The sequence below is a fragment of the Micromys minutus genome (genome assembly GCF_963924665.1).
Source record: "Micromys minutus genome assembly, chromosome: 4".
NCBI classification, from domain to species: domain Eukaryota; kingdom Metazoa; phylum Chordata; class Mammalia; order Rodentia; family Muridae; genus Micromys; species Micromys minutus.
In genome coordinates this window covers 56,223,345-56,249,639 of record NC_137973.1, presented here as the reverse complement: position 1 = coordinate 56,249,639, position 26,295 = coordinate 56,223,345, and the positions used below count along the sequence as shown (strand labels likewise).

The 26,295-nt window shown below is 42.0% G+C and overlaps 1 protein-coding gene, 1 long non-coding RNA gene and 1 pseudogene across 3 annotated transcripts in view; 2 read left to right on the top strand and 1 right to left on the bottom strand.

Annotated features, from left to right (window-relative positions):
- Positions 1–4,236: 4,236 nt before the first annotated feature.
- LOC308420297 lies at positions 4,237–4,981 on the top strand. Its single transcript, XR_013975025.1, has 3 exons — positions 4,237–4,451; positions 4,701–4,747; positions 4,877–4,981. It is a non-coding gene; the product is annotated as an uncharacterized lncRNA (long non-coding RNA).
- Positions 4,982–5,885: 904 nt separating this feature from the next.
- Positions 5,886–26,295, bottom strand: part of PRSS12 (serine protease 12) — a 57,744-nt gene continuing 37,334 nt past the window's right edge. Inside the window, exons 7-11 of the mRNA XM_080915379.1 lie at positions 25,262–25,467; positions 22,896–22,974; positions 21,269–21,391; positions 6,975–7,255; positions 5,886–6,321 (exon numbers count right to left, since the gene is read on the bottom strand). Of these exons, the coding sequence (XP_080771505.1) occupies positions 6,014–6,321; positions 6,975–7,255; positions 21,269–21,391; positions 22,896–22,974; positions 25,262–25,467 (997 nt within the window). The 3' untranslated portion in view covers positions 5,886–6,013. The remainder of the gene's footprint in view (positions 6,322–6,974; positions 7,256–21,268; positions 21,392–22,895; positions 22,975–25,261; positions 25,468–26,295) is intronic.
- On the top strand, positions 15,446–16,077 carry LOC308419574 (high mobility group protein B1-like; annotated as a pseudogene). The gene has a single exon. The product of its transcript is annotated as a high mobility group protein B1-like (transcript).

Below are 26,295 nucleotides of genomic sequence, written 5' to 3'. Positions count from 1 at the left end.
ACTCCAGGTCCCACAGTCTTCTAAAACACACTGTCACCTCCAATTTGATTGATGCTCCCATCTCTTTCCTTCCATTCCTGACTGCCTTAAATTCTTTAAGAAATTCTTATGGCGCTTCCCTCACAGAAGCCCCTCCTCTCACGCACCGTCTTCCTAGCTCCACCCACCAGCTGAACAGTTGAAAGCAATCAGGCTAGGCTAGACTTGAATTTAAATTTGTTCCAAGAATTCAATTAGCTGTTACCTTAGAGGTTCTCAACTTTCCTAATGCTGCGGCCCTTTAATACAGTTCCTCGTGTTCTGGAGACCCCCCCAAAAATAAATAAAATAAAATTACTTTTGTTGCTGCTTCACAACAATTTTCCTACTGTTATGAATCATGAATAATTCAAATGTCTGATACACAGGACTTCTGATGTGAGAGCCTCTCAGGACCCACAGGTGGAGAACAACTGCCAAGCCTAACCCCAGCCTTTGTGCACCAGCTTCAGCTGTTCCGAGCATCCCATATCCACCATAAGCCCATGGACCCAGCCTTCACTGCTTTCGGACTCCACGCGCCTGATCTCACCTGCATCTCTGGGTAGAGCCCCATTTCTTTCTTCTTTAATTTCCCAAATTATTGTCCCTGCAACTGTGTGCTTCCAAAGGCCCCAAATAGCCTGTGTATGACTCACTCCAATGATCACGTCTCGGCCGTCATGCTGTGTGGACCATTAAGAGTAGATTGCTCTCCTCTCTGAAAACTTTCAGGATTCAATATTTCACTGGCTTTTCTCCCCCACCGAAGTCTTTCATTACAAGCAATTTCCACTCCCACATTCTCTCAAGTGGAGCCTAAGGCTCCAAGCGTTAGCACGATGGTGATGAAATTCGCTGGATTTAAACTCAACTCTTCACTGATCAGAAGGGTTATCTGTCTCAGAGTGGACACGGCAGTCACTAAAGTGATACTTCCCTTACAGCAGCCACTGCTTTTGTGTTAAATTCTGAAGTTTCAGACTTACAGAAAACACATTGTAAAACTGGCACAGAGTATCGGTTTTCTCTAATTGTTAATCTAAAGGAATCAGATAAGCACAGTTTTATCTGATATTTTTTCCCCTGGTGGTCAGAATACAGTGGACTTTGAGGCACAGAACCACAGAGAGGGAGACATCTTATTTTCACCTTGCTGTATCAGAGTGCTCACTGTGACGGTGATCTAATTCACACTTCTTTGGTTTTTTATTTTCACGTGATACTCATCACTCACATGCTTATTACACAGAACAGGCAGGGTTACTTCCCAGCCCCATTAATTTATACTCTGTGCTGTTTATTTGTGTTAACTTGACACAAACTAGGGCATCTAAGCAGAGGGAACCTTGCGATAAGGCCTCTGCTGTATTGGCTCATTGTATTGGCTGTGGGGCATTTTCTTGTTCATCCATTGGTATGGGCAGGTCCAGAACAGTGTGAGCAGTGCCTGGGCAGCCTAGTCCTGGGCTGTCTAACAAGGCAGGCTGAGTAAGCCAAGAGCAAGCCACTGAGCAGCACTCATCCATAGTCTCTGCTTCAGTTCCTGCTTCCAGGTTCCTGCCTTAGCTTCCCTCAGTGACGAACCACAATGTTAAAGTGTAATGCAAAGCCTTCCTTCTCCAAGATGCATCTGATGATATTGTATCAGAGCAACAGAAACCAAACTAGGATATCCTCCTTTCTCTACCCTGTACCTCGAAATCAAGTCATGAAACACAGCCCAAGATGAATCGGTGCCACAGTTCCAGGGAGGGATTAAAGTCCACCTTCTGGAGGAAATGACTTTTGCTATTGTTTTTTCCCTGTGGTGCTGGAGATTGTACGTGGGCCTTGTGATTACCAAATGTTCCATCACTAATCTACATTTCCAGCCCCCTACCCGAAATGCTTTAAACTTAAAAAAAAAAAAATGGGGTCTCATGTACTCTAAATTTTTTATAAACTTACTAGGTAGATCTAACCTGAAAGCCACTAGTGCTAGGGTTACAGGCCCGTGCCACCACACCCACTGTATGCCTGGCTGGGGGCTGGTCCGGGGACTTTGTGCTGCTAGGTGAGCACTCATAAATGAAGTAACATCCCAAACCCTAAAACCAAATCGTTTCCAGTACCAGAAATAGGCGCTGTGTACTTCACTTTGCCATGACCCCACGTGCGCCCTGACGTCTTTCAGCCAGGTACTTCACCAGAAGAAAATGCAAGTACTACTTACTCTATGTCAAAGCATCTAATTACTTGCAGGGATTAAAGTTTTCCTAACAGGACTTGACCAAAAACACTGAAGGCAGAAAAGAGCTTCCCCAGATAACAGAGAGGGAGAAAAGAACACAGTCGGAAGGCAAAAGGCGGGCTTTTAAACTTCCGTTTCAAACAAAAACAAGCTGAATCAAAAGACAGGAACATACAAGGACATAAACTCACTTTTCCATTCCAACTACCTAGCCCAATGCTTACATCTGTTCCATTAAAATTTTTCAGTAAGACATGTTGTGCTCGCAAAACTTATATTGAAGTCTTAAGCCCTACTCTCTGAACATGGCAGTATTCGGAATGAGGTTACTAGACCCTTATAAAAACCTGACAGGTACAGACAGGCATAAAAGGAAACCCCGCGGAAAGATGCCAGAGCAAAAAGACTCTTAATCTCGGACTTCCCAGCTCAGGACTAATACAGACTGTTCTTTAGGACACCCCCAGAATATCATCTAGAATCTAAATAAAGTGTGTTTGGGCAACGCGCCGCGTTAAGCCTAGTTAGTATTTCTTCCCAGCCTTTAGTGATGTTTCCATTAAAATGAGACACTCAGTGAGCTTGCTGAGTTTGACGAACACCTCTAGGTCTTTCAAAGGCAAACGTTGTCTCCTGTAAATTTTTTCATTCCAACTCCAGCACAAGTGTTGCTCTAACCCCACCCTTCCAGCCTGTAGTGATCTCGTGGTCAAACGCAACTCCTTTCCCGCAACAGCTTTTTTTTTTATTTTAATTTTTATTATTTTTACACTGCTTATACAGTAGATAAAGTCCATAAAGATTTTTCACATATTCTTAGTTTTGATTAAGCGTCCCCTCTACCCCCATCTTGGCGAAAACACTCCTATACTGTGTTCCTCTCATACATTCTTATCTTTTTTTTTTAATTATTTCTATTGGATTATTTTTTATTTACATTTCAAATGTTACCTCATTTCCTGGCTTCCCGTCCATAAACCCCCTATCCCATCCCCCTCAGAGAAAGGATTGAAAGAGCTGAAGGGGTTTGCAACCCCGTAAGAACAATTTCAACCAACCAACACCCCCCCCCCCCGCAACTCCCAGGGACTAAACCACTATCCCAAGAGTACACATGGATGGATCCATGGCTCCAGCTGCATATGTAGCAGAGGATGGCCTTGTTGGGCATCAGTGGGAGGAAAGACCCTTGGTCCTGCCAAGGTTCGATGCCCTAGTGTAGGGGGAATGTCAGGGCGGGGAGGGATGGGGGTGGGTGCGTGGTAGCACCCTCACAGCTTTCTAACATTTCCCATGACGGCACATGCCGCCTCAATGCTCCGTCATTAAAGGCTTCCCGGGAACCTCTATTCTGTCTCATACGTAGTCAAGGGGGCGACAGGGTTGCTACGGGTTAACGGGCAAACGTAACCTCTCCCCAGCCGTGGCCGGAGCGAGGTAAGCTTTCCTCCTTCAGGAAAAGACGAGGGCCCGGAGGGTCTGCGCGTCGCAGACGCTCGCGCTGCACGTCTTCGGGTTCTCTGGGTTAAAAAAAAAAAAAAAACCTTTGGGTGCGCGGTGTCGCGCAAAAATAAGTGAGAACAGACCAAAAGAGCAAGCGGAGGGACGCGGACAGCTCTTGGAGACGAACAAAGGGGCCGGAGCAATAGGAAGTGATGGGGAAGAAAGCAACGGTGGAGAGACTTCAGACTTTCTGTACCGGAAAAGAACGCAGACAGGAAAAACAAGCCTACGCACTCCATCATCGGCAACGAGAGCTCAGACTACGCGAGAACAATGGTAAGAGCTCAGCTTCTCTCCGCCCACCGCCCCAGCCCGCCTATTCCTGTGACGCACGCATCGAAACCGGCCGCCTACGCCAATCAAAACGACTGGACGCCGGAAAGGGCGCGCAAGCCCCGTCCCCCGCGCGCAGGCTCTCGGGAAAGCGTCGCTCGCCGTATAAAAGCGTGCGCGCAGCTTACCGCGGTCTCTTTGGCTGCGGCTTGTCTGTTTGTATGTAAGTTGTCCTGTGTGAGTTAACTTTGTACCTTATTTGTGAGCGGCCAAGATGCGGGAGGTAAAAGGCCCTTGTGGTGCTGGCTGCAGGCCGTCAACTCTGCAGGACTGTGCTGAAGGCTAGCGCGCCGGCTACCACCGTATGAAACCGATATGGCATTGAGGCGGCGCCTCGCCTATTTCACGGCTGCTGGGTCATATGGTGAGTGACACCTATGGGATTTAACTTGTCTTTTGGGTTATGAAATTCCATGTATCTTTGGGACCTGCCGCCTGTGGCAGTCTCCCTTCCTAGCCATGGAAGAGCATGTTCTTGTTATTGGCAAAGCTGTCACCATTCCATTGGTACCAGATTCTGACTTGAGCAAGGAACATTCTAAGACTGCTAAAATGTGTGCACGATGCTGGGTAATTGGGGTTAATTTTCTAAACCAGTGTTGAAATGTTCTAGGTAACGGCTGGACTCGTAGCTGTTGAATAGCGGAAGACGTGTTTAAGGTTAGTTTTGAATGTTTTCGCAGTTCTGGATAGTGAGTAGGCCTTTACTGGATTCTGTTTGCACTTATGTAAGTAAACAGCCCGTTTGTCACGGATAGTCTGTAATGGGTTTTCTTTTTTTTCTTGCAGGTACTGTAATAGTGACTGGGATCTCCCGATTACCTTACTGGGGGACTACATCTAAATATTGAAATTAACTGTTTTATGGCAAATAAAAGGTTGCTTGATGTGTAATGAGACTGTTCTGTTTATTTTTGGTGGTTATGTGAATGGGAGTTAAACGGGAGACATTTGCACAGGAAACGTCTTAATCAAAATTCCAAAGGAGGAGGTAGTTTGTGGTTACTCCAAAACTGCAGTGGACACATAAAACGTTGGAATGTGAGCGATTGCAAAAGCTACCGAGGAACAGTTGCTCTTGCAGAAAAATGCCATGGCTGTTGCTCTCCAAGCCCTTCCGTGAGCATGTGCCATTCAAGCTTCACATCTCCAAAGGCGGAGTGTGTAACCCTGATTACAGGGGTGCTTTACACATGCCTAAAGATTTGCAGCGGTATAATAGCCACACTTTGTTGTCTGGGATTTGAGGTCCTTAGAAATACAATGCTCATGTTAAAGAATGAGCCTTGGGGAAGCTTGGAAACCAAAGGATCTCAGCATAGAAATTAATGTAAATCGGGGTTCAGGTTCCCATTTGACAAGGGCTCTGGTAAGATGATTTTGAAAGTGGTAAATTGGCATAACGGTGCTAGCCGAGTGGTTATGCTTTCTGGTACATAAGGAAAAGCTGGATTTGGTTACTCTTGAGAAATCTCAGGAAGTTTACTGGAAGATGCCAGTAGATGGCGTTCTGCCTTTAAAAAGGCAGTTCATGTTTGACATCTACCTAGTGCTATATGGAAATGAGGATTTTGATACCTAAAATCACTTGCTTTCTACTAAACATTTTCAGCTTGCAATTTGTTCCTTACCTTTCATTTAAGAAATGTTAAGATGACAGGAAAGTTTCAAACTAAAGATGAACTTTAGGAGTTATGCCAGTCTTGGTGTAAGATGAGATTTTAAAATTGTAAAAAGATTACTGGAATTACACTTTACATAAAAGTTGTAATTGATCAGTATTACACTCAAGGAAATATTTGTACACCCAAACTGCTGCATACTCTGAAAATCAAAGTAGGAGTCATTGATGTCCTTCCTGGCATGGTGCCAATATAAACACTGGCTACATATGTTCCTTTACTGTCCCGTTGAGCTTTCCATAAATTACAGGCTGGTAACACTTTTTATCCAAGGTACAAAGGCGGGGACTCTGGTATAAACTCCAGGAGTGTCTTTGATTCCACATCCGTACCCCCAGGAAGTCACCCCATACACAACCCAGGTCTCATCAGGCTTTTCACACATAAGTGGTCCTCCACTGTCGCCCTGGCAGCTATCCACACGGTTGTCTTCCCGGAGGTTTCCAGCACAGAGCATTCTCCCAGTAAATAGGCCCTTGTAACGTTCCTTACAAAACCTCTTGGGTAACAAAGGCACAGCTGCTTGTTGTAGAGTTCTTGAGTAGGCACGACCTGCTCAGACCAGAAGACTGCAGTTAGTGAGTTTTGGCTAATCACAGCAATTTAGTAATCTTAAAGAACCAAAGCATTGAAGGCACAGTAAGATAGAAGGTACTTGGCTAAGGTGGGTGTTGTGTAGCATGATGCAGCATATGAGGGTGTTTCAGAATGAGAAGTGCATACAATTTCACATAAACAGACTTGGGATACCAAGTTACATATAGTCTGTTTCCTGGTAGGTCATTATTTGTGGGAAAGTTTAAATGTGCACCTGGCAAATAAGTTCCATTAGTTTATGCTAAAATTTGGAGTTAGCACCAACAGTATTGGAAACCCACAGTCCAGGATGTGAATCTAGGCTGCGTGTAGACATTTCACACTTGGCAGACTTGAAGCACTCGGCTTGAGCCTATCTAAGGCAGGGATTCTCAATCCTAATGCTGCAGTCCTTTAATACAGCTCCTCATGTGATGTCTCCCAACCATAACATTTTATTGCTACTTCATAACAATTCGGCTACTGCTATGAATCATAATATGCGTTTTCTGATGATCTTAGGTGACCCACTGATGGAGAACCACCCATCTAAGGTCTTATTGTTGCATATCCTAACATGAGCAGACCAGAAACTCAAGTTTTCCTAGTTTGTTTTTTGTTATAATTACCTGTGTCTCCCCATCCTGTTATATGACAGTTGGAGGCTGTTTTCTGTGGCCTCTCTCTCCATAGAGGTAAACAGGCTGGCAAAACGTGGGTGCTTAGTCTGGCACATTGCTCCCCTGGTCCTTGTAATCTAACCAGGGCAATGTCATAGTCGCTGCTGTCTGGCCGATAGTTCCTGTGAATAACAATCTGTTGAACCCCTATTTCTTGTTCAAACTCTTCTGGTACCAAAGTATGATAATCTCCAACTCGAACTGCATAGCTCCTCGAGTTGTTACCGTACCTGAAAGGAGAGCCGAATGTTAGGCTTTTTTCAGGTATTGAAAATCGATGATCAACAGCTAGAAACTATAATCAATCTTGTTCTAAATCCTGTCTCAGCACACTTAATAAACTGGACATTCACCTTTTAATTTGGACTCTTCTTCAGTCTTAACCACTATTTAGTTTATTATTTAACTGCCTTGTGCAATTCACAAAGGTGGCCTAGGTCCCCAAGTGAGACTTCTGGGCCCAGAATACACTAGCCAACCTACCTGGTCACTTCTTCCTTATAGATGATCATAACTGTGGTAACCTCTACTTACATCAAGAACCAGGGCTGTATATGCCCCCACATATGCAATAATATAAAACCAAACATTTAGTGGTTGTTTTAACTTGGTTTAACTTTGCATTAATATTTTGGCATGCATATACATTTCCTGCTTACTAAAGAGGAAATCAAGTTTGCATACTGATGGAATGAATATGCTCTTGTTTTTACATGAAGAATAAAGTCTTAGGTCACCTCAGAACATCTTCAACACCATTCAGAGTTGATCGGCATTTATTTTATTTTGTATTGTTATTTTAAGACAGGATCTCACTCTGTAGCCAAGGCTAGCAGTCACTGTGTAGGCTCAGACTTGCACCAGCCCTCTGTCTCCACCTACACAGAGCTGATATTCCAGGCATGCATGCACCACACACAATCGCTCTTTCAAAACATTCAGTCTTTTTGCCTGCCAAATGCTAACCCTGCCTTTTATCAACCATCCACATATTTGATGCTGGCAACTGCTGGGGAGCAATTTTTAATATTGATGTTTCATGTTAAAAATCCTTTTTTCTGAGAGGAGGAGGGACTGATGGAGTAAAGAGAAGGTGGGAGGGAAGAAGACAAGGGAGGAAAAGAGGGAGGGGAAGCTGCTATTGGGATGCAAAGTAAATAAATGATTATTTTTTTTAAAAAAAAAACCCTTATTTATGTTTTCCTTAACAAACATGAAAGTCCCATTGTTCCTAAGACATCCGCTTGAATGTGAGTTAAAGTGTTTATATTCAATAGTTTGCTAGTAGAAATCTCTTGAGGCTGGAAATAACTGACTGCCTTATTAAAATATACCCTCATTCTTCCTTACTCCTCATTACTCCTGTGTTATACAGGGTTTGAACCCTCTAATACCACTGACCGTCTTGTATAATTGTGCAGCTATCAACTACTGGCCAAGAAATTGTTCCCCTGTGGTTCCGACAGCTCCCCATTTTCAAGTTAAATCTCCATTTTCAACATACAAGTAGCATGTGTGAGTGTGTGTGTGTGTGTGTGTGTGTGTGTATATATATATATATATAGAGAGAGAGAGAGAGAGAGAGAGAGAGAGAGAGAAAGACAGAGAGAATGTTCAGGGAGGGATTTTTCCTCTTATGCCAAGATAGTATGCTTTTGCAGAATCATTTCAAAATGTAAAATTTTAAATGAAAAAAAAAAAAAACCAAAAAGAAACTATACACCAGGGCCAGTGTTGGTGGCACACAGGCAGAGTATGAGGCCAGCCTGATCTCACAGCTAGTTCCAGGACAGCCAGGACTACCTAGACCCTATCTCAAAAAAGAAATAAAGAAGAAAAAAAGTCACATCCAAATTAACCAGACCCAAAGTTAATAACACATCTTAATGATTTGAATAAGAATTCTGAAGCTGTGGAGCTTCACATTAGACTCTCCTTATACTTTCAGAATCAAATATATTTCTATATTTATCAAAAATAAAACCCATAACAATTAGAATAAAAGGACAGTAGCTTTCTATCCATTTTCGTAACGTGAGGCCATGATGTCCATTCAGCTCTTCCTCATCCTATTTCTAGCCTTTCTTGTCCTCTCTTCTGCACATTATACTCCCTACAAATTTGTCTGTTTACATATGTTCCTCTATCATTGGCTAGATTCTGCATATGAGGGAGAGCATGCAGGATTATGTTTTTGAAATATGTGACCTTAATTGATATTATGTATTCTAAGACCATTTTTCTGCAATTATTAATTTTATTTTTTCATTATTTTATTTTCTATAGAGCTGAATATGTATATATATGTATGTGTATATGTATATATTCCAAGTTTTCATCATTCATCTGTTGATGGACTAGATTCATTCATTTATTTTCCTGTGGTAAATAAAGCAGCAATAAATATGGGGGGTAGAAATATCTCTATGAAGTTGTATGTCCAGGAGTGAAATAGTTGGGACATATAGTAGTTCTCTTTAATATTTTTAGAAATATCCAAACTGATTTCCACAATAACTGTATTAATTTACACTCCTACCAACAGTAAATATAGGTTCCCTTATCTTTACATCCTCTTTAGCATCTGTAATCAGATTTGTTGATGATAACTGTTCTGACCAGAGTGAGGTGCTATCGTAACACTTCCTCCAACAAGGCCATACCTACTTCACCAAGGCCACACCTCCTAAGAGTGCCACTTTATATGGGCCAAGCATTCAAACACCCAAGTCTATGGGGTCTATGGGCCACTCCTGTTCAAACCACCACACTAGAATAAGAGAAATGCAAACCTATGTTATTGGCCTGGGACCTTGCCAACTATCTGTTTAGTCAGCTTCTGTCATCTTGCCTAGTATCTCTCCATCCTTGGGACGACAAGCATGCTCTTTATGGGTCCCCAGGATTTGAACTCAGATCCTTATGCTTATGAAGAAAGCATTTTATCTTTTATTAGACTGAGATAGCTTCCCAGTCCAAACTCTAGTTATTCTTAAATTTGACTATTATGCTTGAGATTTGAGAAACAACTAATAAAAATCTTGAGTAGACAAGTGTTTGTCTACTATAGGCAGGGTTTCTAGTAGATATTATTAAGTACTTTAGGGAGGAAGCCTTTCCCTGGTGTGTTTCGGGATGTTAAAAACATGTGTGACTCAGGGCTTCTCGTCATTCTGGCTTAGCTGAATTTGTGTTATATTGATAGATGATGGAGTATAAAAAAAATGTTTCTAAAGCAAACATTTTATGTCTTGGCTGACATATCATTGATCTGTTTGTTGAAATTTCTTCAACTCCCCACCAATGAAAATTGGATGAAATTCCCATACAAGTTTGTATGAGAGAGGGTCTGAGAGGAGGCAGCTCAGGAAATCTAACAGCAGTAATCCAAATTTCTCTGATAGTTTGCCATTAAGGTCAACAACAACAGCAAACTACTAGAATTAAAAAGCGAAGAATTAGTTTAGGTTTTGGGGCCATGTGCAGAGAACATTTGTGTTTGTTCTCTACAGAGCATCATCTCTCCAAGAAAGCAGTGTCTTATATCAGCCTGCCCACATCAGCTACACTGGAGTCAGCTTCGTCTCTGTGGTCGGAATTAAACTCAGAAAGTCGTTTAACAAATCTGCCTATGAGATGCTTGCAGTTGCTATAGAAGAAGCCAACTTACTGAGGCCTTGCACTGTCCCTTTAGCATTAGTGCTATGGGTCCCTGAAAAGACCATGCTCTTCAGAACTCATATATGAAGTCACAAGAGAGTGCATGTTAAGCACTTGATACACTGATCGTTAAACATACCTCTCATTACCTCTAGGGCTAGTCTTTATAAGTATTTATAGAGCTTCCCTGCAGAGCAGCCATCTCTGCCAAGTTGTAGCTGCTGTGGTATTTCTGGGCAAATCGTCAAAAGATAAAACCAGGTTAAATGATATTCTTGAGCAATTAAGTTTGGAGTAGACTTACAGAAATAAGAGGGTCCTTGTTTCATATGTATTCAACCTTCCAGTATTGTGTTGTTAACAGGATGGGCAGTTAAGAGGACTTAAAAGACTCAGGAACTTTTCTCTCAGTTGTATTCCTTTGCCACTATAAACACAAAGTCATTTCATAGTACTCTGTAGTAATGATTTAGAATAGGAGATAGCAGGCTGGAGCGATTGCTCCGCGGTTAAGAGCACTGAGTTCCAGAGGTCCTGAGTTCAATTCCCAGCAACCACATGGTGTCTCACAACCATCTGTAATGGGATCTGATGCCCTCTTCTGGTGTGTCTGAAGACAGGTACAGTGTACTCCTATATATAAAATAAGTAATTCTTTAAAAAAAAAGAATAAAAAATAACAAAAGCAACTAATTTATACCATAAAGGACTGACTCAAAGGAAATTTTTTAAAACTTAACTTACTTCAGCTGCCACTTCAAATTGCTAGTAACATACCCTCATCCCAAAATGTCACTGTTTTAACATTAGAAAGGGTGTGGAAGAAGGAGGAGATAGAGCACCTTTAACTCCCACACTGGGGAGCCAGAGCATGCCATAACTATGAGTTTGAAACCAACTGGTCTACATAGTGAGCTCCAGACAAGACAAAAGAACCAGCAACAGCAGAGGAGAACAGGGTGAAAGAGGAGACAGAAAGGCTTTAAGCAGTGGCTTCCACGCTGTAAGCTCCTCTTGCCATCCTGGTATATACATGCTTCTTGGACATGTCACAGTGCACGAGAGACCCAAAGAGCTGGGTCTCTAGAATTCTACCAGTTCTTCTGTAAAGTACCCATAGAAACCGGTAAAGATGCTGTGTCTGCAATGAGTAGGCTGAGTAGTTAAAATAAAGACATTTTGGTTTCATCTGGACAAGGCAATCTCTTCTAGACTGTTCTGATACAAAATAGTGATGACTGTAAAGATAAAACATAACACATAGTGTCATTGTTCACTCATGGCTGCTCTAAAGCTCTGGTCAGTATCATCAGTGCAAGAACAGGACCAAATGTGTGTGCATGTCTACACACACAGAGGCTCAGTGCTGGGAGAAAGGAGAGCGGTGGGAACCCTAGTCAACTGTGAAATCCAGGTCTCATTCAAGCAGGCCTTACATCAGACTAACATATATTCTAACATCTCCATATGGAATATGAAAGAACAGGAACTTCTCCGGACCTGACCACTTTACTTCTTTCAAATTTCAGTGTTTTATGATTAAAGGAGAATTGTTTGAGCCAAAGCCGCTGAATGTAGAAAATCAAAACTTGAAGCTCATTTGAAAAATGAGTAACTGGCTCTGTGCCTTTTGATAAGCTCAGTCAGATAAAAATGAGAGCAGCGTTTGCAGTCACTTCAAACAACATGACTATCAAATCCAGTGAAGCTTAAAGACCGAGTCAGATGGACATGTAACACATCAGCAAGCTGTTTCCCTCCCACTCACATTAAAAGAATCTTCCATTTCTTCTAAAGCATAGAAAATGCTGAATAATAATCTGTTCCTCTGATCTTTAATCATCTGTCTTTATCTTATACTCTGCAGATAAAAGGAATCCCAAATGGCATATGGAAGCAGTTATTTGTTGGTCTACATTTAGAATAACCACCTCCCTAGAAATCCCAGCATTCTAAACTAGATCCACCATCTGGGTACCCAGTGCCCACTTAATTCATGTAAGGATCACTCAGAAGTATCTACCATGGTACTGCATTGAGCTTCATGCATAGTAATGATAGCTAGCAGGGGATGGCAAGGAGCGAAGAAATGACCTGTAAGCAAAAGGCTCAGCAGCCTTCCTCCAAGTCTCTATGGCCTGGTACCATACCGACTTCTGACTGCTATTCCAGAGTTTCCCCTTCCCCTATCTTGCTACCTGCTGTCCCCTTTATTACAACAGCTATATAGCTGGTCTCCCTCAACTATAAAAAAATACAAAACTAGGTTCTCGCCCACAATCCTTCAAGTTCCTACTATTGCGGGTCTTAATCATTTCGTAGGAACAGTTGATTCACTCCAGAAAAATGCATATGGGAGACATAAGAGGTGATGTTTTACCATGTAATTCGAAGCTTATAAAATACCTTCATACATTTGCCCTCCTCCTTCAGACCTCTCCCAGATGTCCCCAATGACCCACACTGTGAAACTGCTCTTTGAACGTACTTCAAGGCTCAGAACCCCTTGATGATTTGACATTACCAAACAAATGAAACAGATTCACAAACCCAGTGGGCCAGACTTTTCCTGCTTCTTATTTCAACATCCACTGGATAAACCCCCATCCCATAACATCACTATGCTTGCATTCCACTGTGCCATTCTCTAAATGCCTGGCGCCTTCTAACTATTATTACTACCGCAGTAGAATAAGGTAGACAAGACCAGCTATTAGATGTCTATCAGCAATTTCACTTAAAATACTGCCCGTACTGCCTGTCTGCCAAGCACGGCTTCACTTTCTACCTGAAACAGAATGATCTGGAGAAGCAGCTGAAACAATGGGCTGTTTCCCTCAACAACTACTGACTGCCAAGTGTGCTTCTGCAAAGTCCTGCTTGCCCAATGCACCTTGTGGTTTTCACGTATGAAGTGAAAATGCACACTGGACCTAGCATAAAAGCTTTTCAGGAGCTATCCTGACTGATCCACTGGTGACGTCTTCTCTCTTCCACTCCCACTGGTGTCAAAATGTTTATTCCATGAAGAATCAACATTGCAGGAAAAAAACAGTGACTCAAAGGTTCTGTGTCTGGGTTGGTGTCCCAGTCCCTCCATTGGGAGTCTTGCCAGCTTACTGATGGCTGATTCAGGCGTGATATTCCCTATTGCTAGGGGTCTTAGCTAGGGTCACGCTCATAGCTTCCTGGGAGTTTCCATTGTTCTAGATTCCTAGCTCTTCCTAGTGATGCCCTGCCCCCACAATCTGGTTGTATCTCCCAGTGCTCTCTCCTGTTCTCCCTCCACCTCATTCCTCTTGTTCCCATCCCCACCCCCTCTCCCACCCAGTCCCCTTCGTCCAAACACACACACCCATGTCTTTTGGGGTTTGTAGTTTGTAGCATGTTTATCCTGTACTTTATAGAGCAGAATTTGAGGGAAGGGCCAACCAACGACTCTCCCAGCTTGAAACCCATGAGAGGGAACCCACCCCTGACATTATTAATGGCTTTGGGGAATCCTGTAGAAGAGGAGAAAGTGAAAGAGCCAGAGGGGTCAAAGACACCACAAGAAAACCCACAGAATTAACTAACCTGGGCCCAGAGGGGCTCACAGGGACTGAACTGCCAACCAGGGAGCACGAGGGGACGGTCCTGTGCCGTCTGCACAGTTGTGCAGCTGGGTCGAATGTGGGACTCCTAACAGCGGGAGTCTGTAACTACATTCTTTGCCGTCAGATCCATTTCCCCTAACTGGGTTGCCTTGTCTAAGCTCAATAGGAGAAGATGTGCCTAGTCTTAGTGCAGCTTGATAAGCCAAGGCTGGTTGATATCCATGGGAGGTCTCCTCTCTTCTGAGGAGAATCAAAAGAGGAGTGGATGGGGGGTGAGAGGGAGGGACTGGGAGGAGAAGGAGAAGCTGCCATCAGGATGTAAAGTTAAAAAAAAAAAAAAAAAAAAAAAAAAAAAAAAAAACTTAATAGAAAAAGATAAAAAGAAAAAAATCAACATTGCAATTCCATAATACTATCTACTGCCACCGTCTACTACATGAATAAAACATCTCTGCTTTGAAAAAAAAAAAAAAAAACTTAAGGAATATACTCTTAGGGAGACTGGTCTTCCTCGTGTGTGTGTGTGTGTGTGTGTGTGTGTGTGTGTGTGTGTGTGTGTGTAAAATAATAATTAAATAAAAGTAACCAACCAAAGAGCATGCACAGGCTGGACCTAGGCCTCCCTGCTCACATGGAGCAAATGTACAGCTTGGTCTTCATGTGGGTACCTAACATTTGGATCAGGGGCTGTCCCAAAAGCTGTTCCCTGTGCACGTGTGAGATATGTTCTTCTAGCTGGGCTGCCTTGTCTGGCCTCAGGGGAGAAGATGCATTTAGCTTCACAGAGACTTGATGTGCCAGGGTAGGGGATTTAGCTGGGGGACCACCTGCTCAGAGGAGAAGGGGATGGGGGATGAGGAAAGGATTGTGGGAGGAGGTGACCAGGACAGGGAAGTGAGCAAGATGTGAAGTGAATAAGTAGAAAGGAAGGAAGGGGAGGGAGAGAGAGAGAAAGGGAAGGAAGGAAGGAAGGAAGGAAGGAAGGAAGGAAGGAAGGAAGGAAAGAAATTAAAAGAAAAAGAAGAAATGGAAACTATGAGCCGTCTGGCCCCAGCTCTCACAGCCACTGCAGTCCACTGAGCTCCACAGAGACAGCACCAGGGCGAGCGGGAGCCGGACGGGCACTGGGCGACTCTGTGCCTCACGGAGGAAAATCAACTAAACATGGGCAAAGGAGAGCCTAAGAAGCTGAGAGGCAAAATATCCTCATATGCATTCTTTGTGCAAACCTGCCGGGAGGAGCACAAGAAGAAGGACTCGGATGCTCCTGTCAACTTCTCAGAGTTCTCCAAGAAGTGCTCAGAGAGGTGGAAGACCATGTCTGCTAAAGAAAAGAGGAAATTTGAAGATATAGCAAAGGCTGACAAGGTTCGTTATGAAAGAGAAATGAAAACCTACATCCCCCCAAAAGGGGAGACCAAAAAGAAGTTCAAGGACCCCAATGCACCCAAGAGGCCTCCTTCAGCCTTCTTCTTGTTCTGTTCTGACTACCGCCCAAAAATCAAAGGTGAGCATCCTGGCTTATCCATTGGTGATGTCGCAAAGAAACTAGGGGAGATGTGGAACAACACTGCCACGGATGACAGCAGCCCTATGAGAAGAAGGCCACCAAGCTGAAGAAGAAGTATGAGAAGGATATTGCTGCCTACAGAGCTAAAGGAAAACCTGATGCAGTGAAAACAGGGGTGGTCAAGGCTGAAAAGAGCAAGAAAAAGAAGAAAGAGGAAGATGATGAGGATGAAGAGAATGAGGAAGAGGAGGAAGAAGAGGAGGAAGAAGAAGATGATGATGAATAAATTGGTTCTAGTGCAGTTTTTTTCTTGTCTATAAAGCATTTACCCCCGTACACAGCTCAATCCTTTTAAAGAAAAAAAAGGCTGTGTAAGATTTATTTCATTTTTAAACTGTACAGTGTCTTTTTTTTTGGATTGTTAACACACTACGGAATGTGTCTTTAGATAGCCCCATCCTGGTGGTATTTTCAAGAGTCACTATCCTTGCCTAGTACAGTCTGGGGGTTGTAAACTGACATGGAAATTTAAAGCAGGTTCTTGCTGGTGCACAGCACAAATTAGTTATATTTGGGGACAGTAGTTTGGTTGTGTTTTGTTTTGTTTTGTTTGTTTGTTTTTTTTGGGGGGGTTGCTTTTTGGGGGGTGTTTGGGTTTTTTTTTTTTAATCTTCAGTAATCTCTGATGCAGCTTATATGAAGATAATTGTTCTGCTAACTGAATACCACTCTGTAATTGCAAAACAAAACAAAAATACAAAAAACAACAACAACAACAAAAAAACAGCTGTTTTGTTGACCTTCTGAATGCTTCTAAGTAAATACAATTTAAAAAGAAAAGTAAGCCATGAATGTTAAAAGAGTTAAGAGTTAAGGAGTGAGGTATGGAGATAACTTGGGAGGGTTTGAAGGGAAGGGAGGATTTGCATTGTAATTAAAAATAAATTTAAGGAGGCCAGTGGTGGTACACGCCTTTAATCTGAGCACTGAAGAGTCAGAGGCAGATGAATTTCTGTGAGTTTGAGGCCAGATTCATCTACAAAGTGGATTCCAGGACAGCCAGGACCACACAGAGAAACCCTCTATGGAAAATAAATCAATCAATCAATAAATAAATATTAAAACCCTCTTCTCTCTACATATGGTTCACTCTACCTGTTAACCTGACAGAATCTAAAATCACCTAGGAGACCTGTGGGATTATCTTGGTTATAATATTGAGGCTGGAAGACGTGTCCAGCGTGGAACCGTTATCCTGTTTAGGATCCTGGCCTGTAAATGGAGGAGTGCTGCGTACAAGAAAGCATTCGTCCCTCTGCTTTCTGGTTGTCAATGTGATGTGAGCAGTTGCTTCAGGCTCCTGCTTGGCGTGATTTTTCCACTCTGATGTGCTACACCTTGAACGTGAACTAAAATAAACCCGTTCTCCCTTGAGTCAAATGTGTCTCATCACAATAACAACAAAATGAAACTAAGACCGATGAGGAATAAGCCGTGCTGGTGAGATGGCTTGGTGGGTGAAGTGCTCACTGCGCAAGCCGTAGCCACACAAAGCTGGGCACAGAGCACATGTGAACCCAGGGATGTGGAGGCAGAGGCCGAGATATCATCAGTTTGCTGACTGAACTGAAGAGCTCCACATTCGGTAGGAAACCTTATCTCAAAAACTAAGATGGAGGCGATGGAGAAATGGCTCACTGGTTAAGAGCACTGTTTGTCTTGCAAGGGACCTGGGTTCAGTTTTAAGATTTTTAAGAGATGGAAAGCAATTGAAGAAGACAACTGAAAGTGACTTCTGGTTTCCACATGCATGCATACAGATGTGCACATGTACATACATGCACATGTGTACACACATGAACCCTTTCATACATGAACACACATGCATAATGAAGAAAATAAAACCTTTCCCAATAGTACCTGTGGTTTTGAACACCCACATGCTCTCCACTGTCTGCTGCTTGACCCTCGTAGTGCACCACGTCATTTACATCATGGTGGAGCACCCAAGACAATGAATGCACAGTCAGCACACAGTCAGTGCAGTCAGCACACAGTCAGGACACAGTCCTTTCTAAAGCTGATGCTTGTCTCCCAACAGTCTCCTGAGCCGACTAATACAGAATAACAAGGGTTTCCACTGCTTTGTGTGGACCCTGTTCCGTCAGTAAATTAATTCTGTGAGGAACTGAATTACATTACTGACACACAATAGTGGTGCTCTACACCAGCCTGTGAGACACCACATTACAAAGCAGGGGTGTTGTGCATTGTTTCATGCGCCCTTCTCACTGGTGCTGTATTGAGACTGCCGTCAGGAGATACAGATGACATTCGCTTTTGCCCTTATCTGCAGTGCTAATTGGAATCGGTCTGTCAACATCTGCGATCACGATTCTGCCTTCAAATGCATGATTTATTAATTGTGAGGAGCTTATCTTCAGAGTCCATTGTCAGCTTAGCGACAATTTGTTAAACTGAACAAGGCGAAGCAGCTGACAACTCCATTATACATTCTACTTTGTCATTGTTTTCAAGTGTTCGGACCGTACTCTGCCGTCCTCCACAAACAGAAGGAACTAGAACATCGGAGCACTTGAGACTGACAAACCACTCAGGAAACGGTCTAAACGCACACCCCGGAGTATCAGGTCCAGGACTCAGCAGACGTAAGCCTGAGGCCCAGAAGCCTTAACACTTAGCAAGCTAAATGTGTCTAATATTTAGTGAAAAGAGTCCACTTTAAAGATGGTCATGGAAGGATTTGGTTATGGGCCCCTACAGCAACATCATACACTGTCTTGTTCTCAGCTGCATATGCCTGGGAACCAATCGTTTTTGTTGGTGGTGGTGGTGGATTTTGTTTGATTGTTTGTTCTTGTTTTGTTTTTTATGAGACAGGGTTTCTTTGTGTAGCCCTGGCTGTCCTAGAACTAGCTCTATAAAGCAGACTGGCCTCGAACTCACAGAGATCTGCCTGCCTCTGCTTCCCAAGTGCTGGGATTAAAGGCTTGCACCTCCACCACCATAGTTATTTGTTAAGGGACTGAGTGTTTATAGCCTTTATTGTCTCTGCTGTTCATGTTACACAGAAATATCTTAAAACATTTTGTTTTGAGTGAATTTTCAGACTTAGTTACATTTCTTATATTCCCAACACAGCAAACATCTACATGCAGATTTCTGCCCTGTGGGCACCTTGAACGTGGAACCCAGCTCCACCCTCAATTATTGAAAGACACAAGTGAGCAAGCTTGCAAGAATCTGGTGTGTAACATCGTTAACATAAGTCAGTGGGTGAAAATGGGAGTGTTCAAGACAGAAACGTGGGGGAACCATCTGCAATGAGAACTATAAACCCAGGCCCCTACTCATACAAGTTGCCAGGCATATTGTAAACTGTAAGCAAAACCTTTAAATATTTTTAAAGAAAAAGAGGGACTTATACGGAACTAGGGAAACGTGTTTTGTTTGGTTGTTATTTTTTGGTTTTGGTTTTTAGTTTGTTTATATTTATTTATTTTATTTTATTTTTTTAGACAGGATCTTGCTATATAGGCTTTGCTGACCTAGAATTCGCTATCCTATTCCAGGCTGACTTGGAATACCCAGACATCCGCCTCTGCCTCCTGAGCACTGGGACTAAAGGTGTGCACCATCACATCTGGGTTAGGACAAGATTTTGTTAATAAGATGGACAAGGCTTCTTACAAACTGACAAGAACCATAAACTATAAGAGTGTAACCCATACCAAGAAAAGATTTGCTAACACATAACAAAGACTTTGCATGTAAAACATGCAAAATACAAAATCTCCTATAACAAGACAGTGATGTATAAAATATGGAAAGGATATGAACATAACTTATGATGGAAGGCAGTAATATAATCACATCCCTAACAAATGCTGCTCAGAGGTCTAGTGCAGCACAATTCTGTAGGATTGGAGGCCTGGGAATAACCGACTACCCATCAGTCAGGGAACTAAATAAACTGAAGTTCTGCAGTAGAAGCGGCGGTTCATATGGTAGTTAAAGTGAATCTACACAAGACGACTATGAATACACAGCAAAGTAAAAGCGCACAACATAATCTCATGTCAAAGAGATAGTGTTTTACTTGACAGAGTTTCCCAATCATATGGCACATGTTCCTTTTAAACACTTGATTGGGACGATGTTTGCAACATACGAAATTAAAACAGTCTACCTCAATTTCTTGTGTACGTTACCCTGCTTCAGTAATAATCAACATTTTGTCAAACGTTGGCAATCGCTTTTAAATGTCAAAATTAATGTAAGCGAATGGTTATCTACTAGAGTTTGGGAATGAACAGCACAGAGAACAGGGTGAGTGGGGTTTAGAGCAGACACTGCTCGAACAGCCCCGGAACTGGACAGGGACCTTCTTCTAGTGAGGCTTTTTCCATGAGCTGATGGACTGATAACATTTCTGGGGAAAGAAATTCCTCTTGTCAGAACAGGATCATGTACCACAAGAGCTAAGCATAAATTAGATGCAGTGTGACTTTCAAGAAGGTACTGAAAAACTTAATGCACAAAAACACCAAGGCTACATTCCTTCCTCCTTAGAAGTCCTACCCAATTAATATGACACCAAATTTACATCTACAAGTATATGAATTTTCACCCAATACATTTTTTGTTTGGTTTTATGTGCTGTTTGTTTGGTTGTTTGAGATAATCTCAGTGTGCATCTCATGCTAGTCTCAAACACAGTGATCCTCCTGCCTCAGTCTCTAAAGTACAGAAATGTCTCCACACCTACCTATCTTAGATAAAATCTTGAGGAAAGCTTTACCCTGCTTCCTCTCCCAAAACCTCCCTTCCCTTCTCCCTAGTTCCAACTTATTTTACTCAGAGAACTCTTGAGGTTTGGTCTCTCACTATTTATTGTGATGCTAAATTCTATTCCGGAGGGTCTAGGCCTAAGAGTGACTTCTTATTTGTTACAAGCTTTTGTTGTGTAAACTTTGATCCTTGATTTAAAACTATTGGTTAAACAAAATTAACTGCAGCCAATTACTGAAGGGTTTAGACGTAGGTGAGTTTGTGACTTTGGTGTGTCCTGGTTGGGACAGAGAGGAGAACAGAAGCTGCCCCTGAGGGACAAACAGCAAGTATCTGGGGTCCACAGCTGGGGAGGCAGCCAGTTAGAAGGGTACATTGGGTGTTACACCCCAGCAATTGTCAAGGCTAGATAAAATAACCATGGTCTGAGTCTCACTGTCTTGTTTATTTGTAAACTAGTCGGGGATAAGCTTAAATTGGTTATACTACATAAAACATCAGGTTGTTTCTTGAGGGCTCTGTGCTGTTCTTCCTGGCATTAACTCCCTTGTATACACAGTGCTGCAGGGCAAACAGAGAAGGCATATAGCCAGGCTCTGCCCCTCTCATCGCCTATAAGCATGGATCTAGAAGAAATCCGGCTGCTTGGGACAAGGGACACATACCTTTTGAAACAGTGTGCAGCTGTCAGGACCCAGCAGCTACTCAGTAGAGTGGCTCCACAAAGCAGCCTGCCATCTCCATGAGAAGACTTCAGCCTGAGGGAGGCCTGCCAAGGCCAGGCACCCCTAGAAGTCAAGCCACAGGTTCGAGAGAGGAGAAAAGGAAAGAAATGCCTCAGGTAAAATAATGACTTCAGCTCAGGTGGGGTAGGAGCTCAGAGCAGAGTGGAGCCATGAGGTCCTTCCTCCATGGAGAACGATGCCCACCCAACCCTCATGATTGGTCTCTTACTATTGGTCCCAAATGTCAGCAACTCTGGAAGTTTGTCTGCAGGCATCTGTGCATGTTCTACTCTTCTCTGACTCCTGCAGACAAGTTGTCTTCTTTGTACTTCACGAGTTCAACGTCTCTACTTACCCTACATCATATGCATAGCTTAACCCGAGTAGCCTAAAGACGTACTTAAACCAAAAGCTGGTTTTAAACATCTCCCATCTCCTCCATCTCTGCTGCCTTCCCCTCTCCCTACTTCCCCACTCCCTGAGAGTGCAGGACACAGAAATTGTAACTCAAAGTCCTCACGATATACGAAGGCTCATGTGGTCCTTTCAGTATTCAAATGCTCTACAACCGTGGTTCCCAAACTTCCTAATGCTTCAACCCTTTAATACACTTCTTCACGTTGTGGCGACCCCTCCCCCACCACCATAAACTTATTTTATGGCTCTTTCATAACTATAATCTTGCTATTGTTAAGAACTGTAATACGAATATCTGTGTTTTCCAATGAAAGGGTCGTTCGACCCCAAAGGGGGAGGGGTCACAAACCACAGGTTGAGAACCACTGCTATTCGATGCTATGTAGAGTTTGATTTTTTTTTTGTTGTTTTTTTTTTTTTTTTACCAGTTTTTAAAGTGTCATAAAAATGAGACTTTACCATGTAAATATGCATCAGGTGATGCTATTATCTTCATCTGTTATAAAGTTTAATTTGTCAGCTTGTAATGGAAGGAACTTAAAAATCTTTATACTCACAGGAGCTGTGCATTAGCCTTTCAAGGTTTGTGTACATCAGATATCTATTTCTTGTTTGGAAAGAGCTGTCATTGTAATTTTTCTTGGCTTTTAATTTCATCAATTTTCTGAGTGCATGCGTGTGTGTGTGTGTGTGTGCATGTTTGCATGCATGTGTGCATACGTGCTGCATATTAGAGGACAGCTTGTGGGAGTCAGTTCTTTACTTCTACCACATGAATTCTGGGGACCAACTCAGGTCACCAGGCTTGGTGGCTAGCACCTTTACCAGTGAGCCATGTCACTGGCCCATGCAGAATTTTATGAGGAATGGTATCTTTGAAGGACTATGTATGAACATTTTGTGTCAGAAACATATCTCATGAGTCACAAACAGTGATGTATTAACATATATACTGAATCTACATCAAAGGACGGGGAAACTATCAGTGTAATATTTATTTATGAAGTGATAGAAACAGGTTCCATGCATAATCAAAGGAAGCCCTGGGTCTGTAACCTTTGTAGCACACGCAGATATTACTAATCCTGTAATATTGGGATCTCTTTGAAGAACCTTTTTTTTTTTTTCTTTCATTTTTTGCTTTTTTTACCTTAAAGAATTGTTCCCTCCGATGATCCGTTTCTGTCGACGGTGCAGTAACCTCAATCCACATGCAGATGAGAGGGTCTCTGAAAGGAGAGAGGGGGTTCCTGATGCCCAACGCCACCCCTGGAACTCTCTCCTCTACTTGAAAGTGTGTTTCTCTGAAACTTGGAGCATAATTTTTCTTGAAGTAAAAGTAAGAGTTATCTTTTAACCGAACAACAAATCTCATGCAAGTAGATCAGAAACTTTCTAAAGTTTCCAGTCATTAGACACTGAAGGATTCCAGGGCCTCCACAGCCCTGGTTGTCCGTCCCTCCATGTTTCCGACATAAATACACAAGAGTTCAACTAAACATGAGGGAGTGGCACATATTTATAAAAGAAAAGTCAATCTGTAAGGTGTGACTAGATTTTAAAATGATTTTATAAATAATTTATGTAAGAGTAGTTTCTTTAATGTATATATATATATATATATATATTCTTTATAAACATAAACAATTTAAAATAGGAAGTACATACTACACACACAATGCAGTTTTGTTCTTGCTATTTTTCTATCTATATAAGAAGATTGGGAATTGTATCAAGAACATGAAGACCAAATCAGTGCTAATGGTTCCAGGGTAACTAGACAGGGGACTCCACCGGAGAGCCAGCAGAAGGTTTTGGCAAAGAAAGAGGTATAGAATGTGTACCAATGACCTTAGGGGCATGCCATCAAAATCTAACCCCTCGTCCCTTTGAAATTTCAATTTACAATGGTATTGAAATTTATAATATGAGAAAAACTTTGCAATGAGATCCCAAGTTGAGCCTGTTTTATCTAATGCCAAGAAAAGTAATTAATGTTTTAATGCTGAGCAAGCCAAACTTAAAAAGTACATCATTCTGTGCAAGCACCTGACTTTAAGAAACAAACATCAGTTTCAAGCTGTGCGTACTGTAGCAAAAATTGAGATGGAACCCGAGTCCATTATAGGAGCATCTCGAGCATCTCCTCAGATGACCAATCACTAAACACTCATGTTTAATTGTCTTATGGATGTCACCAGGCTCTGAGCTGCGGCAGAAAGCAACAAGATAAGGAAGCAAATTCTACCGTGTAGCTAGCTAGACATGGAACCCTTTCGATGAGGAATGGAAGCATTGCCTACCATGGAAAAGCATCAAATAAGATGTGTTTAGGCATTCACCTTTACATTTTTAACTGCTTCAGGAATTTGACATAACCTGAATAACTTGTTGTACTCCATCTCTAAGTATAATTTTAACTATTGAAAGGAACTTAACAAATTAAGTTGTTTTTAGGGAGATAAGTTGTCTTTAGAGAAACACACACTATATAATTTATTTTTATTTTAGGTGCACTGGTTTCTTGCCCGCACATTTGTCTGTCTGAGGGCGTCAGATCCCCTGGAAATAGCATTACAGACAGTTGTGAGCTGCCGTGTGAGCGCTGGGAATCGAGCCCAGGTCTTCTGAAAGAGCCGCCAGTGCTCTGAGGTACTGAGCCACCTCTCAGCCCACATTTGAGTATTGCTATCACACCCAGAAGCCCCTCAGAGTCAAAGAAGCATGTCATTCTTTCCTGCTCTTGTATTATGACCATAATTACTAGAGAGGAGACATATGAATGACTAGAACTCTGTAGTTCTGTGCAGACCAAAAAGCTTGTTTGTTTTATAAAAGATAACCAAGGATTTCTCAAAAAAAAAAAAGCTAATTCTCTCATTCTTGCATTTAGAGCAGTATTTATTATTTTATACAACTTGAATGTGTATGGAAGAGTGATTTAATATCCCACTATTGCACTGTATTCTCCATTTCCTTAAGCTTTAAATGGTTAGAGGATAAAACCTACAAAAGAAATTTTTTATTTTAAAAATTGACTTTAATCAGGTGTGCTGGCTCACGACTGCAATCTCAGCCCCCAGCAAGCTGAGCAGGAGGATTATGGCGTTGCCATGACACCAGGGCTGCAGAGTTTCAGATCAGTCTGAGCATGATGAAAGTCTGCTTCAAAACGGAACAAACGTCTCTTCAAAGCTATTCCTGCTCTTTCAAAAAGTAATAATAAGAATGATCATGGTCCTGATTCTGTAAGGAGACAGTAACTGTATGTACTGCTTTCCGAGAAGGAGGAATTCAGAAGTGGCTGAGACAGTAAAGGGGGCTGGAGTTGATCTCAGAGACCGCAAGGTTAGCAAAGCCCACTCACCCCTCTATAAGCCTGACAGAACACAGCGTAAACAGAAAGGACAAGGGGCTATGCGCATTCCCTTTGCACTAGGATTTTGTTAACAAAGTCTGGGGTCCTCACGGGAAACATTAACTCTCCACTTGCCTAGTGGTCCAGAAGTGACTTACCTTTATTAGCATTACTTGATGCCTTTTTCTCAAAATAGTCACAGATGACTCCTGCGTCCTCACTGTGACGGCAGTTGTGCCTTCCAATGTCTTGTTTGACACAGTCTGCCAGGGACTTCTCATTTCCTGTGCACTTCACATTATCCATGTGGATGGGGCCTTTTCCTTCCCCAAAATAAGCCATAGTCCTTGCTCTGGCAGGACCCCTGGAAACACAGCATTCTTCAGAAACTGAAGGTCAGCCAGCATCTGCCTTATATTTCAGTACACACCAGCTCAACTCTGCCTTATATCCAAACACTGAAATTAGTACGGGCATGTACTGAAAATCACTGTCACAGCATTTAAACTGTTCATTGGCATGAGCCTTTGATACTTTACAGAATCAACTGCCTCTAATTTAGCTTCTACTTAGAAAGTCATACACAATAGAATGTCAAAAATAAAAGTCCCCCCTCCCCAATTTTCTCTCTTTTTTATCTCACTGCCAAGAAAAATATGGGATTAAATAATACCCAGAGACCTAGAGGCCAATCTTTTCATTTTCTTTTGAAGCAAAAGTACAATTCTAAACACAGAAAAAGCTGGGAATTTTGGAAGAAAAGCTTATTTTGGAATATTTCTTTTTTGTTATTTTCACATTACTTTCTGAAGATATACAATCCAAACACTTTGTTGAAGAAGATAACTAAAAAATCCATATTTAATTCAATTTCTAATAAATTATTGAACTCAATCATGAAGGACAAGTCATTAAAAGAATCATGAAAACTTTTCTTAACATATCACATTAGAAAAATTATTAAGCAAATATAAAAACAAAATAAAAAGACTGATCCACTTTCCTAAACCGCACTAAGGAAAAATAAAAAGATAAATCAGAAAGCTGGTGTTTATAACAAACATTTACAAATATATTTATTGGCAAATGCTTTTCTAGAGAAAACACATTTCACACCAAGAAATCCCAAAAATTATGCAAAAATTTAAAAATCCAACAACTTACATACGATCCCAAATAAAGTAATCTCAAC